The sequence below is a fragment of the Bacillus rossius genome, chromosome 17 (assembly GCF_032445375.1).
Source record: "Bacillus rossius redtenbacheri isolate Brsri chromosome 17, Brsri_v3, whole genome shotgun sequence".
NCBI lineage: Eukaryota > Metazoa > Arthropoda > Insecta > Phasmatodea > Bacillidae > Bacillus > Bacillus rossius.
Genome location: NC_086344.1, coordinates 34,259,933 through 34,279,311, shown reverse-complemented (window position 1 = coordinate 34,279,311; position 19,379 = coordinate 34,259,933). Strand labels below are relative to the sequence as shown.

Sequence of the window (19,379 nt, the reverse complement as noted above, 5' to 3'; positions counted from 1 at the left end):
TGGCAGGCTCGGCTGCCAGCGAAGGCGCGGTGAGCGGTTGAAGGCGCGGTGAGCGAGGCTCGGCTGCCAGTGGTGCCTCGAGGGCACCGACCAACGACCATATATCATAAAGACCGGAAACTCAACGCTGTTTTTCTGTACCTACAAACAATCGCCGATTACGCTGCCATCTATGAATCTACAAATGAAATACCGTGATCGAAAGTGCGTTAACGATATAAATCGATATGTATAATACAAATCGATTAGCAACGTGTTTCGAGCTATCGAACTGGCTATTTTCCGTCGTATAATAATAATATTAATAATAATAATAGCCTTTTGAATTTGTTTCATAATCTTATTTGCAGGATGCTCGATACAATTTCAATGTGCTGAAAGTGATCCTGTGTTAAAAAAACTGTTCATTTTTTTTTTTAAATTTAAACTTTGGACTAAATGAGATCTGCTAATTAAAATTCTCCTTAGTTATCACAGACACGATCAGGTGGTAACTCAATTCTTTCAAGTCACGTTTGGGCACTACATTTTTCTTTTTCAAATGGAAAATCATTAAAAACCCATTTAACCTAGCGGGATGAATAAACAAAAAGAGTCAAAGTTACAAACATAACCCAAGAAAAAAAAAAGGAACATGAATATAACATTTGATGATTTCACAATTTAAATAAACTAAAAAACTAAGTTTTGTGTACATAGTGCATCTCACACAACTATGTAAACCATAATATGGCAAGGTTGAAACAACACTAAAAAGGCTATTTTTAAAGTTCAATACATCCATCCTTCACTGTCCACAGAATTTTGTTCTTTCGACTCAAGTAGCGACTTGAGTGGTGCAGTACGCTGGGGAATCGGTGGCGGGAGAATGGGGAGGAGATACCTAGGCATGCACAAGTGTTCCATTGGGCCATAAGTTTTGAAAGTGGGAAATCGATGCCACATATTGCATCCGGCAACCAGCATCAATGAAGGCAATATTCAGGCTGTATGTTTGGTCCACTGAAAGAGGCATTAGGAGGGTAATGATTTGAAGACAATGCTGCAGTCAAACAGTACATGTGCAGTTGGCTGCTGGAGCACCAGTCTTCTTTTCATGAAGGGATCAAAAATGGGAGGGGGGAGGAAGTATATATGCTTAAGGAAACTATGTAGAAAAAAAAGGCATTCCACTTGTAGTTTTCGTATATCACCAATAAATCTGTATAAAAATATTCCGGTTTATATTTGAATGACCCTATTATCTAATTCACTTTTAAGAATAATATTGTATATTGTTGCATTCAAAATTTACATTAAAAAAATGACATTGTGACTTACAAAAAGTCAACAGTAAATACAATATTAAAGTTTACTAGTCAAGCCTTGAAATTTTGAGTTAAAATTCAGCATGAATTATTTTTGTGTTAAGTCTAAACCTTTAGACCTCATAAATCATAAATATTTTCTTCAAAAGTTGTTATTTCAAGATCAAAAGTAAAGTAAAAGACCTAGTAATTGTATCTCACTTACACAACTTTAAAGTGTACAAATAAAATCATATATAGTTCTCAGAATGAGTTTCCTTGGCCCACTCGTGTTTCAAGTATACCAGCTTTCTCACATTACACAAGGTAGCACACCACACTTTTCTGATGGTTCATAAATTTTTGTGAAGGAAAATAGTATAAATAATGCTGTAAAGATCTAATATAATTTCTGGTTTGAAGCTAACTACTGCTAAATAAATCTAAAACCAACTGTATAGCTCTTAGAAACATATGTACTATGGAGTAGATGAAAGAATTGGACTGAGGATACCTTCTTTCTCTTCACCCACAAGATGAAACAATTTATATTTAAACACAATGTGGGTAAATGTTCCGCACAGCGTATCCAAGCCTATCCCTTGATCCTAATGGCATGATCCTGAATATATTGATCCTGTGGTACATGATGCTTGCTGTTTTAATTTAGTACATAGAAAGATCCTGGATACAATAATGGGGTGATGTAACAATGAATTCTGATGGTATTATCACATCAAATAAAAATCTGAAAGTAATTTTTTTTTTACTTCCTAAAATTATTTTTATTGTAATATTTTTGTTATGTCCAGGATCTTTGATGTACTAAATTAAGACAGCAAGCATCATGTACCACAGGATCAATCATACAGGATCAAGGCTTAAACTTGAGTACGTGATAAGGAACAATTACCCACGTATAACAAGAAGATACCAAAATTTAATTATAACTGAACAAAAAAATAAGATGCAGTAAAGGAATGCTAAGGGTAATGGAAAGTCCTAAATAGGTAATTTCATTTTCTGGTTTATAAAATAGCCTATTTGAAGCATAATATAGATTTTCATGTACACAGGTGAGAATGGCACAATTTTAATTGTTTCGCTATCAACATTTTGCAGAATACTTTATTTTATTAATTTAATTGGAGGTCTATGTGCATTTTAGCAATGCAGTCAGCATACAGAGAGCAAGTGCAATAATTAAAGTTATCATTTTTTGTCTCTGAATATATTATTTTCACTCATTGCAGTAATGTTTGGTTACATTAAAGTTTCAAAAGATATTTAGAAAGTTTTAAATAAATAAGAATGGATGCGATAGTGTACACTGTACAGAAGTTTTATTATTATTTTTTTAAATTTCCACCCACTGGTATTTTCAACTTCTTGCAGCACTGGTTAATCCTAAAAAAATTGTTTCAGATCAAAGTTTTATACAAGTTTTAGAAGAATTGCAATAATTGTTATAGATTTTATAGTTAACTTAATAGAGTAATTAAGAATATTTGTTTGTCCATTAACCCCTCATTATTTTACCCACAGCACCCTTGGTGGTTATCAGGTGGTTATAAAATTTTTTAAAATTGACAACAAATTTGAACAGATTCTATGGTGTGCCTACTAAGATAGTTAGGAGTTTTTTGTCCTCAAACCCTTGTTTTTTCCCACCCCTTAACAGTTATGGCTGGTCATATTCAAGTATGTAGACAAAATTTTTGGTAATACTCCTTTAAGTTATAATATGTTCAAACAGATGTGATATGTTTCATGTTATGGGAGTTGAAGTGATTTAAATGTTTTTCAAAAAATCTTCCCCATTTATACCCCTTTTGTTGGCCTATATCCATTAACAAACTCAACTGAGAATTTCCATAACCATATTTTATGTATTAAGTGATTTATTTGTACAAAATTATGGCAGTTATAATGACAATAAAAATGTGGTACATACACATGGTAACGACTGCAACAGGTAGTCTTTCTTCGAAACATACCTAACAGTACAATTTATTCTAGTCATGAGTTTGCTTTTTTCAGCTAATTTATAATACCTGAACAATTTTAACTTACAAGAAATGTAACACATATTTAGTACTTACAGTTAAATTGATCAATACTACTTTTCACACTTTATTCTACAAATGATATTTAATCCCTACAGTCAAATAAATTAACCAAAAACAATTCATTTGAAATCAAATAACAAAATACTACTAGTTTATAAGATGGTAAGAATTCATTTAAAAGCATGTGTTATTTTTTAGTATGCAGACTTTTTTGGGAGCTGCATGTATATAAAAGCTTGTAACCTTTTAATTTTATTTTAGATATTTCAATTTTCTCATGTTACTCAATACATGTATGTGTCCACTGGCTTACGTAAAACACTTTTACATACATAAAAAACTTTTGTATAATTGTGCGCTGTGAATACAGGTAATCCTGAATGTTCTTATGAAGTGACATCCAATTTTAAATATCATTTAATTTAACACAATAAATCAAATGAGTGGTTGTAACTTATAATGAACACAAAAGTAAGAAAAAAAAGGCCACACTGCAGAAATGGTAGTTAAAAAAAAGGTAGAGGGCTCAGTGGAATTTCATTACATTTACAAATCGGAATACTTTTGTAGTTTATAATGTAAAAAAAAACCTTTATACTGAATAGTTATTGAACATAAAACATCAAGTAAAATAAGTTTTTAAGTGTGGATGTAGAACTTATTGAAGGTTCAATTGCATACTATACTACAACTTACTTTCTAACTAGCTGTATATACATCACATGATCATAGGTTATAAATATGTTGAAGATCAACATTTTAAATTTTCCTCTACAATTTATGGTCAGCCTTGCTATGTTTAAACTCGAATTACAATTCTTTGAAGAGAGTGGCCCAATCCCATGTATTGTGACTTTTTTTGCAATGTGATTCAAGGAATTGGACTGATCGGAAAAAAATGTTAAGGCAACAGATAAGGGAAACAGTAGAGAACTGTGTAGGAGGTTTAATAAAAAAAAGTATCCCGGTCACCATACCAATCTTTAACATCAAATAAAAAGTGTGAAATACCCCACACATATATGTTTGTATGCGCCTGTACAAAGGTTGTAATGATGGACTGCATGTTGACCAATAATGTTAAATACTGCTTCATCACATGTAAATGCTACCTGTGAATAACAAAGGACCTTATAGGCAGGTGAAAATATATATCTGCACAAGTAGATCTTACAAGTTATGTTATGTAACATAAACATTTCACCTATATTTGGCAGCATTCTAGACATAATAAATTATAACAATAGATCCATACTTCACTGTCCACAGAATTAAAATATGTTGTAGCAGCACCACGATTCAATTTGATGCAGTCACATGTAGTGAAAGCTCCAATATCAAAATGTTCGGAACATACATATTTAGTTTTAAATGTTTCAGCATTACTGGCATCAAGGTCATAGCCAATTGCAGCAATCCACTTCAATAACCTGGAAACAAAACAAAAAAATTTTATAGTGTGAGCTAGTACATACTTAAATCAGTATTTCCAGATTATTAGCTAGCATGTAGCATACTATAAATATAAGGTATAAACATACATGTATTTAATTATGTGTATTTAGTTTAGCATTACCACTCAATGAACGTATATATTTCAGAGGTAATGTTTTATTATTAAAGTGCTGTAGAGTGTAATAAATTTGGTGGGTTTCTCTTAATTACGATATATTAATTTTCATTGAATCACATATTGTATAAATAATATAAATTCAGTAACACAAAACGATTTTTAGGGTTCATATCACAAATCATTACATTTAAATTACTGATTTATGGTAATTTTACTAAGCCCATACTATCCCCAAATGGGTATATGTATATATATGTGTATACATATGTGTGTGTATGTATATGTATATATATGTATGTGTATATATATGTGTGTGTGTGGGTTATTAAAAATAAATAAATGATTATACTACGTAATTACAAAATTATTATGTGCGCAAATTCAGGTCTCGATAATATCGCTCTATAAATCCTGTATAATAAGCCTTAACATAAATGCCTAACCCTTAACATGTTAAACCACTTATTGTAATTTTTTTAATATAAACATCAGTACTCACTTGCTTCGGCTTCATGGAAATCTGAATGTTGTCACATCAGGATTAACAGTAATACTGTTCCTGCACGAAGACACAAAACATTGATGTGTATTCACAGGCATCTTCATCGGCTTCTTAATTCACAATCATATAGGAAAATAATTCAAAATGATAAATCAAACTCCATTGTAAAATCCATCTTTCACTCGACCAAAATCTACTACAAACCGAAAAAAAAAAGAGCGACTATAATGCTCAAATCAATCTGTAAACGAATATTACTGCAAAAAAAAAACAATTTTTACAAATCAACTGTTTTTGAAATCAAAATAAATTAATATTACACTATATTTATTGCATTATTAGTATTTATTGCATAAATTTAGTTTCTTATAAACATTCAATTGACATTTGATTATGAACACTAACGCTACCTATGAATTTACAAAAGATCTAGGTCAATCTACTAGCGCTATCTGTTGTGCAGATTAAAAATAGTATCTGGGTACATAATGGCCTATTAGAGTTGCCACCCCCTGGCACCGACTGACTTCCTGCCGTTTCCTCATATGCCCGGCCGGGAGCGTGTGACAGCGATACCAGGAACTCTCACGTTCCCATTACTCGCTATGTGGTCACCAATATAAATAGTGCGACCCCGTCACTTTGTTCAAATCATTGGAAACAACGGCGGGGCGCGAAGTGTGCGATTTTAAAATTAAAGGTGGCTCACGGGCCTGAAGGAAGTAAAATAGCTGTCGCATGTTGCTTGGCTCTATTTTTAATAGTGTAGATGTCAGGCGGGGGGAGGTCACCCTTTCCCCTCAGTTAGTTGGCTAACTGATGCATGGAAGTGTCGTGATGTCTGTATTTAGAGGCGTGTGGAGTGTGCGCAAAAATGGCCTAATTAATTTCGTTGTGGTGAGTGTAGTGTATAGCTCCAAGGCCGCACATACCCGGCTGACCAAGCAGGCATATCATCGTGTAGGTATAGTCCGGTGAGTGAAAGAACGCATATTATTAGTAACACTGCGATGAAGGCTGTAGATTTAATTTTTAAAAGAGACTCGGGGAAAACAACTATCAAGGGATAGTGGAGGAGGTGGGGGGAAGGAGGGGAAGGAAAGATTTGGTAATTATAAGGAATTAAAAGTAGTTGTGACGCAATTTATTAGAGCCCCGATGGGCCAAAAAATTTCTTTAACGCAGAATAATTAGAGCCCCGCTGGGCCAAAAGTTCCTTGGACGCAATATAATTAGAGCCCCGCTGGGCCAAAAATTTCGTTGACGCAATTTAATTAGGGCCCCGCTGGGCCAAAAAAGGGGGGTGTCCTGGGCATGTCAGTCATTGGCTAGTCCAATGCTGAATATTTGCACCACAGGACGTAGATAGGCACATCGGGCCAGTAAAGTCTAATAGTTTTGCTAATTTGCCCCTCGTATACGGGATGTGTGGAGTCTAGTTTAACCTGGCTTAGGCAAGTCGCGGTTTTTTAAATTGTCGCTGGACAGCTGGGTCGTAATCGGGGATATTATTAATAAATAAATTAGGATGAGCCGGGAGTTGGCCATAAAAAGACCTATTTTGGCGTTTTATGAAGTCCGAAACATATTCTACTTTAAGGAGCTGATGTACTGCTAAATTACTAGTATACCAGTCGCAATCGGCGATTACTCGCAGGAATCTATTTTGTGTGACTTGGAGCTTCTTTATGTGCGACTTGGCCGCATAGCCATAAATCTCGCAAGCATAGAGGAGTTGAGGGCGAACTATTTGTAAATATAATTGAAGTTTCTTCCTTCTTGGGAATTGAGGGGCCTTAAACATTGGGTATAAAGATCTTAGAGTTCCGAGAGCAATCCTTGTAACTTTAGTAACCTGATGTTTCCAGGTGAGACTCGGGTCGAGAGTTAGGCCTAAATATCGCACCGATTTTTCAAATGGAATTGCTTGATTAAATATTTTGAGTTCGCGATCAGGAACTGTACGTTTTTTTGTTAAAACTATGGTAGTAGATTTGGCGCCATTAATTTTTATGCGCCAGCGAGTGTACCATTGTTCGAGTGACGTGAGCTGCCTTTGGACAATAGTTAGTGCAAAATTTAAATTGGAAGATTGGTAAACTACCGCAGTGTCGTCCGCATAAAGCTGCACATGAGCATGTTCGCGCGGTATATCGGCTGTATACACATTATAAAAGAAGGGAGAGAGGGGTGAGCCCTGCGGTACCCCAGCTGTGAGTTCCCGAGTAGAAGACTTCGCCCCATCTATCGCGACAAAAAATTTTCGGCGCCATAAATAATGGGCCACCAGATGAATATATGTGTCCGGAAAATTAAAAGTCACAAATTTTTTAATTAGGCCAGGAATCCAGACTTTGTCGAAAGCTTTCTCCGCGTCTAGCATAGTTGCTACTGTGAACTTCGCTCGCGAGTTAAATCCATCAGTGGCATCTTCAACAAGCTTGATTAATGGATGTGATGTGGAGTGGCCACTCCGAAAACCGAATTGATTATCTGGGATAATGTTATGTTGGTCGGAATGCTCTTTAAGTCGTTTTAATAAAATTTTTTCAAAAATTTTGCTAGTGCTATTTAAAAGGCTAATAGGGCGCCTATTTTGCGGTAAAGACGCATTTTTCCCTGGCTTTGGAATCGTAATTACTTTCGCGAGTTTCCACTCGGAAGGATAAGTTTTTAAAATAAAAATAGCATTCAAAATATTTAAAAGATATTCGAGTGCTGAAAATGGTAATTTTTTGAGTGATTCGAAATTAATTCCATCAGGTCCGCCTGCTTTATTTTGAGGTCGCGATTGAATTGTTCTTAATAGTTCGTGAATTGTTATAAGTTCCGGCTCTATTTGCGTGGCTGTTTGTAGGTAATTATTTACAGCGACTGTAGTGGTTCGAGTAAATTGAGGGTCGTTTACATCCTCATTCGGCGAAAATTGTTTCTCAAAAATATCCGCGATCGCATTTGCCTTGTCGGCCGCGTCATATTTTATGCCCGTGTCTGTAATTATTGCGGGAGTAGAAATAAATTTATTATTGCCTCTTAATGTGCGCGTGAGGCGCCACATTTGCCGAGGCTGTGTAGCGACTTCCGTTACTAGATTCCCGAATTTATCTATTTTTAATTGTTTAAGTTTTCGAGTAACTTGCGCTTTTAGGCGATTGTATTCCGTCCTGGCTTGCGGTGTTCGCGTTCGCTGATAGTTATTTCGCGCCTGACGTTTTAAAATGATTAAAATATCGACATCTGGATAGTTAATTCTTGTAAATTCTCTTTTGTTCATTAATTTCGTGTGTGTTTTGCGCACGTCTGTAATCGTGTCAGTAAACAATTTAACATGCGTGTCAAGTTCTTCGGGAGTGTTTATCGTCGGTGGTTCAATAAAAATTGTTTCTAAATCATCGCGAAATTTGTCCCAGTCGGTAACTCCGAAAGTTCGGTTAAAAATGGCCGCGCAAAACTGGGCATCAAAAGTCAATTGTATTAATACAGGAAAATGATCGGAGTCTAACTCATCTAATTTTTCGGAAGTAACTTGTGCTCCCGGAATGTTGGTAAAGGCTATATCTAAAATTTCCGGCATGCCCCCATTAGTTGGGTAGCTAGTCGGCGAATTTGGAGCAAAAATTTCGTAATTATTTCGAGCCGCATGCTCAGTTAAATTTCTCCCCGCTGGGTTTGTATTTCTGCAACCCCAGTCTTCGTTTTTACTATTTAAATCACCAGCTATGAAAAACTGCTGCATTGGATTTATTAGTTTATTTAAATCGCTAATCAATAAAGGCTTGTTCGGTGGTTTATAGACTGCCGACATACAGACGTGCGCATTTTTGTTACGAATATTTATGCTGGTGGCCTCAATGTGCTCTAAGCCAGTTATTTTTATAGGGTGATGATTTATGCCGTGCTTAATGAGAATGGCTGTACCGCCCCCTAGAGTGTCGCGGTCGGTTCTATAGGTTGTATAACCACTGATATTAAAACGATGGTGAGGCCTTAATTTTGTCTCCGAAATTAATGCCACATCTATCCCGTATACGAAAAGACATTGTTCTAATTCGTAGGATTTGGCACGAATGTCATTTGCATTAAAATTAAGGATTTGTAGTGTTTTCCCCCTGTCTACAGCCATTTACTGAAGCACTTTCGCGAGGGCCTCCAGCAAAATGGTCTGACGCTGTTTTGTATTTTGCGCGGCGCGGATGCGAGGGTAATATGGCTCCAAGGCCTGAACCAGGTTCCAGTAATCGCAGAGGCGGAGAATTTCAGCGAGTTCCCCCAGGCCTGTCACGGTTCTAGTTTCGTTTGCTTCTATCTGTGCTGCTGTTCGCTGCTCGCTCTTTTCTACACGCGCCTGAACGATTTCCTCGGCTGTGCGGCGCGGTGCACTGGGCCCAGCGACAGTGGAAGCGTAGGTCGCGCGAGTTTCCTGTCTGCTCGGTTGGCTGCCCTGCGCCCCGGTATGCGTGACGTCAGCGCGCGCAGCTACCTGCCCGGCCACCTGTGCGGGCCGTCGCGGGGGTGCCGGGGGGGGGAAGTTCGCGTGTGTCGCCTCTGGCGCGGGCGCTCGCGGCGCAACACGGGCTGCCTTCTGCGCTGCCTGCTCGGCTAAAATCTGCTTTCTAGCCTCGACGCGGTTTAAATATACCGGGCACTGCTTCCAGGCCGCGGTATGCCCTGTCGCATTACAGTTCGTGCACACTTTAGGCGCCTCCTCGGGGAGTGTGCACTGATCGCGAGGATGCGGGCCCGCGCATCGGATGCACTTAGGGACCTGACTGCAGTTCCCTGTCGTGTGGCCGAAGTCGCCACAACGCCTACACAGTGGGATGTCTTCCGGCCGGTTGCGGTATTTTTCTACTTTAATACCACTTGTGTAGTATAAAGTCTTAATTGCGTAGATGTCCCGCGCACTCGGGGCGACAGTGACAATAAACGATGATGACGGTTCGTAGGATTCACGGCCCGTATTTCTGTCAGTGAACTTGAAACTTAGTTGTTTGACGAACGTGACCTCGAAACCTAAGGCACGAAGTTCTGTTTTGAGAGCCTCCACTGGAGTGAAGCGACTGAGGTTCTTAATTACTACCTTTTCGCCGCGCTCGCTTGGCTGGGAGAAGGTGTGATGCGGAATGTTGTTGGCTCTGAGCCAATTGACGCCTTTTATTTCGTCGGCCTTTGAGTCAAAAGCGACCTTGACTTCCTGCCTCTTTGAAATTGTTAATCGGTTCTTGATACCGAGCTGCGCGAACACAGGCCCGATATTGCCGACCACTTGAGAATTTTTTATTACAAACGGCACTCGTTTGTAACGCGGGGCTTCGTGCCCTTGAGGTTGTTCGCTGCTGCTCGCGCCTGCATTGTTGGACTTTCGGACTCGGCGCTTCTGAACAGTGAAGCCCTCGTCATCCTCACTTTCGCTACCGTTTTCGCTAGAGTTGGGGTCCTGCGCCCCTGAAACTTTTTTTGCAATGCTGCATCCTGGCTCGCTGCCCTCATGAGTGCGTTTAACGGCCGTGCCGCAGTCCATACGCTCCTCCTCCTCTCCTCCCATCGCAGTGGGTTGGCACCCTGCTTTGAAAAAAGCAGGGACCACCGTGGTAGCCCTGTTCGCGGTGTCGCGCGTCGCAGTTACTGTCCGCACTAACGCAGCCTGCCTACCCGACCTGTCACCTTCACACTGGCCACTGACCTGAGCTCCCTATGTAGAGAACCAGGCTAGGCTAAGAGTAGGACGTCCTACTCGTACCAGTGCGCGGTAAAGAGTGGTGACTTCCTGGCCCAAAGGCCGGCCTTATATACCCCTCCTGAGGGCCAGGGCGTGACGTAGGAAGGGCCGAGGGTTCCAAGAATCACGGGCGCTTCCAGGAATTCCAGCCGGCCTACGTGACTTGGACGGACCTCGGCTTGGTGGGTGAGGGGAAGGCGGGTGGAGGCGGCTGGGCAGACGGAGGTGGGTGAGGAGGGGGAGGCTGCGCGCGCACCCGCTCGGCCTGGCGAGAGAGGGGTAGGCGAGGGGTGGCGGCCAGTAGGCGGTGCTGGGTGAGGAGGGGGAAGCTGCGCGCGCACTCGGCTGGCCTGGCGAGAGAGGGGTAGGCGAGGGGTGGCGGCCGGTAGGAGTGTGCGCGCGCACCCAGCTGGTTGGCATGGCAACCAAGGACGCGGCGCGGTCGCCCTGGCAACGGGCGACGCGGTGGTGGCCGGACGGTGACAGCTGTCGCGGCCGTCAGTGGCGGCGGCGCGCACACGTGTTTAGGAAGGAAGGGGCTGACGGCTTCGTGATTATAGACGTGCGCGGCACGTCGCACGTCACGTACTATGTCAAAAATTGGCAATTTTTGAATTTTTTGGCTGTTTGTGTATTTCGGAAGGCGACCTACGTTGTGGGAAAAAAGTCGTTTATCGATAACTGTAAAGTGAGAAGCATAATTCTAAGAATACTACCAAAATTTCGTAACATAATATATGATAACCCTGATGAATGAAACAGTTTTTTTTTTTGATCTCCTGGAAAGTGTGACATTTTGACATACAACCTTTCGCAGTAACAGCGACGTTGTGGTGTCGTAATATAGCAAGGCATATTTTTTTTCATAAAAAAATTACCGTAATTGTCTGAATATAAAGCGATGTTTTTTTTGCCGAAACTGCCGAACCTTTAAAGTAGGAGGAGCATGATAATCGCGAACTGGAAGATGATGTGAATTTACAGGATAGGAACGCTCAACCACTTCGGAGGAAGACGACGTTGTTTGTACGAGGATGTTGAAAAGCGATGGGTGGCTTCAATGCAGGGGGGCGCGCTTGGCTTCCAGGTGGTGGACTACTCCCTGAGCAGCCTGCTGGGGCATCTCGAGAGCCCCGCGAAGCCGTCGACGCTTGCCGCGGGCGCTGGCAACGCGGACGATACGAGGTTCTCCTCCGATGTGAGCACGTCTTGTTTCTTCAACCACGTGATCCTGCCACGGTTTGGGGCGGCAGTTCTTACATTCATATAATAGAGCCCTTTTAAAAACATTATTCAAGGGAGCATAAGGAAAAAAACATTGTTTTGTTAGTGGTGTTAAAACAACTCTCCCCCCCCCCCCCCCCCCCCCAATTATTTCTCTCTCTCTCTTTCTCTCTCTTTCCCTCTGTCTCTCTCTCTCTCTTTTCTCTTTCTCTCTCCCTCTCTCTTTCCCTCTGTCTCTCTCTCTCTCTTTTTCTCTCTCTGTCTCTCTCTCTCTCTCTCTTCCCCCCCCCCCATCCTTTCCCCCATATATCCTCTATCTGCATACATCTCTGCTTCATGCTTAATTATTTTTAAAAAAATCACCCTCATATAAAAAAAAGTGGTTAGGAAATGTTAATTCAAGGTTCTCACAGGTGTTTTTTTTTTTTGGTTCACCTGGTATTCGTAGACACAGTAGACATATCTTTAAAAGATTTGTGCAATGGGAGTGCATGACTTGATGTAAGTTTTTGGACATACGCCATTGCATAGCAATGGCGTATGTCCAAAAACTTACATTTAGTCACAGTAGACATACTTATCGACCAGTAGCTTCGCAACTGATGTGAAGCTTCGCATTTGTTGCAAAGCTTTAAAAAATTTGAATAATGTTACCCCCAAAAAATTATACCACTGGGCTAACTGAAATCCTCGTTAATGAATTTTTTTTTTCCTTTAGTATCTCAAGATTTTGCTTGTCCTAGGTGTCACCTGTCTACATTAGCTCTGTTTGAGAATTTACTGGATATATAGATTCAAAAGACATGATAGACCTTAGTACCACGAAACTTGGACACTAAATTCGATGTAGAATCCTCCAAAATAACGCAGAGCATGATAAATATATATGCAAATTGTGTTTTTAACTACGTTTATTGACGCGAATCGCACGTTTCCGCACCCACTGCTATAATTCGTTGTCGGAGCAGCTACCTCAACTATTGAGTCATTTTATGGGCAGACCAAAATTTTTAACTGTGTATTGAAACCACTATGATAAAAGCGGGAAAGGCTTGGACCTGCCCATCTTGTTAAAATACATGAGACGGTTAATACTATAATGTTTCTCTTTGGCTTTGTAAACTTTGTTTTGCACCATCCGCCACAGAAGGGCAGCATCGTGGTCACACATTTCCATTCCATGCGAATTTAGTTTCTTTCATGAAATTACTCCTACCAAATGCGTTACACCAAGAGCTAAGATGTTACACATAAAAAAATCATCCTTTGTTCGAAGATTCTGGGCAAGTCTTGAAATTGTGACACTAGGCACTTGCATTATCTTTAAAAGATTTGTGCAATGGGAGTGCATGACTTGATGTAAGCTTTTGTACATACGCCATTGCTAAGCACATGTATGTCTGCTGTCATCATTTGTGGTTTTTTTTTTTTGTTCTGTTAGTCCATTTTTCTTTGTTTGTTGACCATATTCCCGTTTATGGAATATTATGTGGTGTTTATAATTATGTTGACAACAGCAATTTTTTTGCTTGATTTGTGTTTTTTGTCTTTTGGGTTTTTTTTGTAGTTTTCTTCTACAGACATGCATGTGCTTAGCAATGGCATATGTCCGAAAGCTTACATCAAGTTAGCCACTTCGCCGCCTGAGTATTGGAGTGTTGTATGTCCACTTTTTTAGGTTTTTTTATGCTATGGACACAAAATTAATATTAGTATTCATTTGTTCTATATCCACACACATCTACACACACAAAAAATGTTTTTTTTTCTTAATTTAAGACCAATATTAATTTGTTCTATGTCATGATATTCACAGTTGTTTGAACTTTCAAATGCCTATATCTCAGTTCCGACTTTGAATATATATACTGTATAGAAGTCGCCAGCCCAGGTTAAAATTTCTAATACGGGTTTGAGGTAGTTGGTTAATTCACCGCCGCAATCGCCACCATCTCTGGGGCATCGACTTGTGGTGGTCCCTGGCGGGCAAGAGTGTCGAACTCTTCAAACACCCCTTCCCCCTCCCGCTGAACGACCTTGAGCTGCAGTGAATGATGGATGAGGGGAGCGGGGAATGACAGCGGGCGACAGTGCTGCGCTCTTAACGTGTAAATAACAACTAAGACGATACAGGGCGTTACGGCAGCGCCCTGCAGCGGTGAAGTCCCCAAGCTGCTCATCATACGCTCCTGAAAAAACGTAGAGTAAATCCTATCCACTCGCGACTTCTATACAGAGTGTGTGTGTGTGCGTCTATATATATATATATATATATATATATATATATATATATATATATATTCAAAGGTTCCGACTTCAATGGAAATAGAACACTCCAATTCTCAGGCGACGAGGACTTGTAGGCACCCGGTGTTGGGTGATTTTTGGGGAAAAAATCGGGCACGCCGGCACGGCCGTGCCGCGTTGAGGCGCTTCCCGCCGTGAGTCGCGGACGCCGGCGGTCGTTTGCTCAGGTGGAGGCCCAGCTCCAGTGCCTCATGAGCGAGAACAGCGTCGACTACACCGCGAAGTTCGCAGACCTGGCCGCTCAGATCGCCTCCGCGTCGGACGCCGGCAAGAAGTGAATCTCGTCGTCTTCGTCGTCATCGGGGCGATGGGCCCCGCGGCGCGAGTGTGTCCAGCGCATACCGTCGTCACCGCCCGCACAACTTGGTTCATATTGAACCGGCAGTTTTAAAAAAAAAATAAAAAATTTTAGCGTTCACGTGGAGATCAATTTTTGACGTGCGTACGTCACGACCCGCGGGAACATCTGACGTAGTGATGTTTGTGATACTTGAGCATGTTCTGTCCTCCCTGGCCACGGGATGCTGAAAGGGTACGTACGTTGTTCAACCGGACATCGGGACATTTCAAAATTTTAGACAGTGTTATTTTCACTGTGATTTAGGGTAAATTGCGAAAATTAATGATACGTATGTTGCGGCAACTTAATTTTTGGTCATTAAACAGGGTGTCCGTATTCTGAAAAGTCAGGAGGGTTGGAATTTTTTCCGGGAAAAGTTGGGGAGTTTACGTGAAATCCTAGAAAAGTCAGGAAATTCCCACGTGGTAGTCATTTGAGGAGAAAATTTCATGCTCCAGTTTTATCACACAGACTGTGAAATAATTTTTTTTAGATACTATTTTAGTGCATTTTTTATTCACACTATAAAATGGCACATGGAATGTTGTGCATGAAATATATATATTTTTTTGTTTCCATGCAATTATAGGACAACCATGGTTGTGTTTTCCTATCTAAATTATTTTTTTAAAATAATTGAGAAATTTTTAATTTTGGTAATGGAAGTTCAGGTAAATTTTTAGGCTTGTGCGAAGTGAATCAATTGAAGCTCTTTTTAATATTCGATTTTACGTCGCCAGGAAATTTTCTGTTTGTTTTAGTTAATATTTTAGTGTATTTTATAAAATGAATTTAAATACAGCTTCACTGAGAACAATATTCACAATTTGATTCGACTTGGCGAATTTTTAAAATATTCGATTTGATGTTCACTTTGCATCAAGAAACTAGTGTTGGCACAGGCGTAGAAATTAAATTGCAGATTTGTGTGGACATCCTGTTTAAAATAGGTTAGTCATATTCTTTGCAAATGGAAACAAAGCATGGAAGAACTTGATGTCATGAGTATCCACTGCAATTTTTTTTACTGTGAAGGTAGTTACCATTTATCAGTCTGCTTGTATACTGAATTTACACACATAAGTCATATAATTTAATAATTGAGGAATGTTTACACTCCTATATTTGGAATCGTTCACCCCCCCCCCCCCCCGCCCACCTCTTCGCATCACTAGGGACGAGATTATATGGTGAATTGCGATAAAACCAAAATAGCACCACAAAGCATTTCAGTACAACACGTAACTCCGAAGTGCAAGTTAATAGATCCTTTAGCAACGAAATTTAACCATAAGCATAAAAACAGTCAGTCTTTTGACAACACTTATTCAAAAGACTAAAACTTAAATGTTTTACCATGGTAAAATAATTGAATGCAATTAATTATTATATAGATATCATATATTTACTAAAATGAATTGGAAACAAATTAATGTTATATTGTTTGAATTTTTACATTAATGACGCACATGTTTCAAACACATGATTTTTCAATTTTGTTTTTATTTTTCTGAGTGTGTAGTTCTGTTTTAGATATGCTTATTACTAATGATTTTACTGTATAAATGCATAAGGTGTTAATCCAAATGAGACTATTTTTGGTAATATAAGTATTAAGAAATATTTGTAGTTTAATTTTGTTTAATAATACACGTTTTTTTAATTAAGGCAATATATTAAAAAAAAATACACTAACACCAAAATATCCTGTTTTAAAAACCCAATCGTCCTAGAAATGAAACCATAAAACCTTGCCTTGGTCAGCCCTGTAAATAGTGGTTGCAACGGAAGCGAGGATTGGACGGAAGTTGGTGCTTCTGTTGCCGTCAGCAAGTCCTTGCACTGTTAATTTACTGTACTTAGCCGCAAATATGTGACTGATCGTAACACGACCCTAAACGTTTTGAATATGAGTTCATGAGGACTGCTTCATAGAGTGGAAATCGCAGTTCAAACACGTGGGAATTAAAAATTATTTAAATTACTAAATTCATACTATATTTGCTAGAGATTTTCTTGTGTGTGGTTTTATGGTTGTAGCTCAAAAGTCATCAATCGGAAACAGTTATATGTGAAATACAAAAAAATTTGGGAATAAAATTGATGTACAAAATATATAGTTTTTTTTTTATTTTTTTTTTTTTAACTTTTTTTCATCTTTATTTTTTATTTGCTTTTATCTTATCTTAGTGGTTTTGAAACACCACACTTTTATTGCCTCATTAAATGCTGGATGGTTGTTTTTCCTGTTGCCTGGTGCTTTTCAAACTCTGATAAAGACATTATCATAATTACAATCCCACAGATTTAAAAAAAAAAAAAAAATCTCTCCCCTTTTAGACTGGAAATTTTTTTTTTCATGTGAAGGTGGTTTTTTAAACTATTTTAATAACTTAGACTGTAGTTTATATTGTATATACTGGCTGTCGATGCTGATCAGTAGAGACAAGATTTTATGATTTTATTTTCAGGCAAATTTTGTTTTGAAAGGGAGGTTATGGTGTAATTGTTTTTATTTTTAATGAAATTTGTTTATTAAAAAGATAGCATATTACAGAACAAATAAGATACTCAAATGTACCAATACTAATTACTGTAAAACACTCATTTTGACTGATAAATGACACTTTTTCAGTACAATGATTTGTAATAACTAATAAGCATGTCTTTAACTTTTTTGAAAAATTAAAATATATCTGTTAAGTATTTCTGTGTTTGAAAAATTGGTCTAAGTTTGTAATGTAAAAATAACTAATGACATTTGCAAGATTAAAAAACATAAATGTTTTCCAATCTTTTTATGTATTAAATTGTGGTGAAAACATTGTGCTGAATATAGGTTAATTATGTACATTGAATTTAATATTTTAAAAATAAAGGTATTTGTCAATAGAGTTAAGTTTTGATTGAAAATTCTGATTAGCTTCATGATTTTAATGGCTTTTCTGTGCTTTGTGGTGTATTAACGTGAAATCTGTGTTATATGGTGTGTTTACGTCTTTACATGTTCTTCGGTGTTAATGTGGTTTTATCGCGATTCACCATATAATCTTGATCCTACTGATAAGTCTTCAGAATGCAAAAATAAGCCATGGCCTACCATCAATTAGCTGATGGTTTTTTTTTATTGCAGGAACCAGATGTTGTAGTTGCAAATTAATTATGTTACTGGCAACTTAATTAAGTATGTACTTCAAGATAAGCAGTCAAACCCATATTCCTTGTATGTATACGTATATATTTGTGTTGTCATTTGTGTATACTTTGGCTGGCACTTTTTTTTTTGCCAAGCAAGATTTTATTTCATAACTAGAGTTAGGTGTGCATTGAAATACGTAATTTATTCTTGCATTGTTCTATCTTATTGCTGTTCAGTGGCACAATATGTTCCAAGTGCAAATTAATATTAATGGATGTTTAGTGTGTAGTGTTTTGAAGTTCTTATGTATGTGTGCATCTTTTTTTTTTTTGTATAAAGTATGTGAATGTGGTTAATGTGCACAAGCGAAGCAAGAAGATTTCTTAGGTCCTAACGTTTCCTGTCTTTGTCGCGACTAGGACAAGGTTAGTACCCTGTGGGATGTGTGTTTTGAGCTCTTGTGTAGTTAAGTGGCTAGTGACAAAAAAAAAAATACTTTGGAAGGACTGTGTGGCGACATCCGGTAAAGCTAAGGCAAGGCACTGTCTGGCTGTATAGTCTGTACTATTAACGAGGGCACCTTTTTGACAGATTCCTAAGAGACTTTAAGCTGTAATTTCTTTAAAAGTTAACCCATTAAATTAAATGAAAGTACTTTATTCTTCCAAATAACTTTGTGGCAGACTTAAGAGAGGTTTGATGGGTCCAATCCAACCTTCCCTTTTCCCTTCTCAATTTATAACCGCCAAAATTAAAAAAATAATTAGAGACATAAAAACATTAGGAACTTTTCAGGACATCAGATATATGTTAAATTGCCCAAGGGGCTATAACCCTCTGGTCATCTGCCCCCTCCCCTCCCCCTAAAATTCGCCCCACCAAAAATTAGAAACTAGATCCAGCCCTGGAAGAATATTCAGCTGTTGAACTCAAAACATTGGTAAAATTACCTGCCAGAAAAAGGCACGAATTCGTGGGATGTATTGTAGTGTCAGAAAGTTGAGAATTTTTTCTTGCGATCGTTTTCAAAGAATATTTTTTAATGACTTGGGAATGAATGCACAGTACCGTATTTACCCGCGTATGGGTCACACATTTTATGCCGATTTTTAGCTTGTGCAATTCGTATGCGAATTTATAACTTTGGGTTAAAAAAAAAGAATTAATTGCAGTGTGTTTTTGATTATGTGTGTAAATAACTATCCTGTGTTGGTTTACAT

General features: G+C 38.6%; 1 protein-coding gene across 1 annotated transcript in view; it reads left to right on the top strand.

The window, feature by feature from the left end:
• Window positions 1-18,676, top strand: part of LOC134540974 (protein cramped) — a 43,106-nt gene extending 24,430 nt beyond the window's left edge. The window contains exons 15-16 of the mRNA XM_063384070.1: window positions 12,237-12,347; window positions 14,848-18,676. Coding sequence (XP_063240140.1) covers window positions 12,237-12,347; window positions 14,848-14,958 — 222 coding nt within the window. The 3' untranslated portion in view covers window positions 14,959-18,676. The remainder of the gene's footprint in view (window positions 1-12,236; window positions 12,348-14,847) is intronic.
• The last annotated feature ends 703 nt before the right edge of the window (window positions 18,677-19,379 follow it).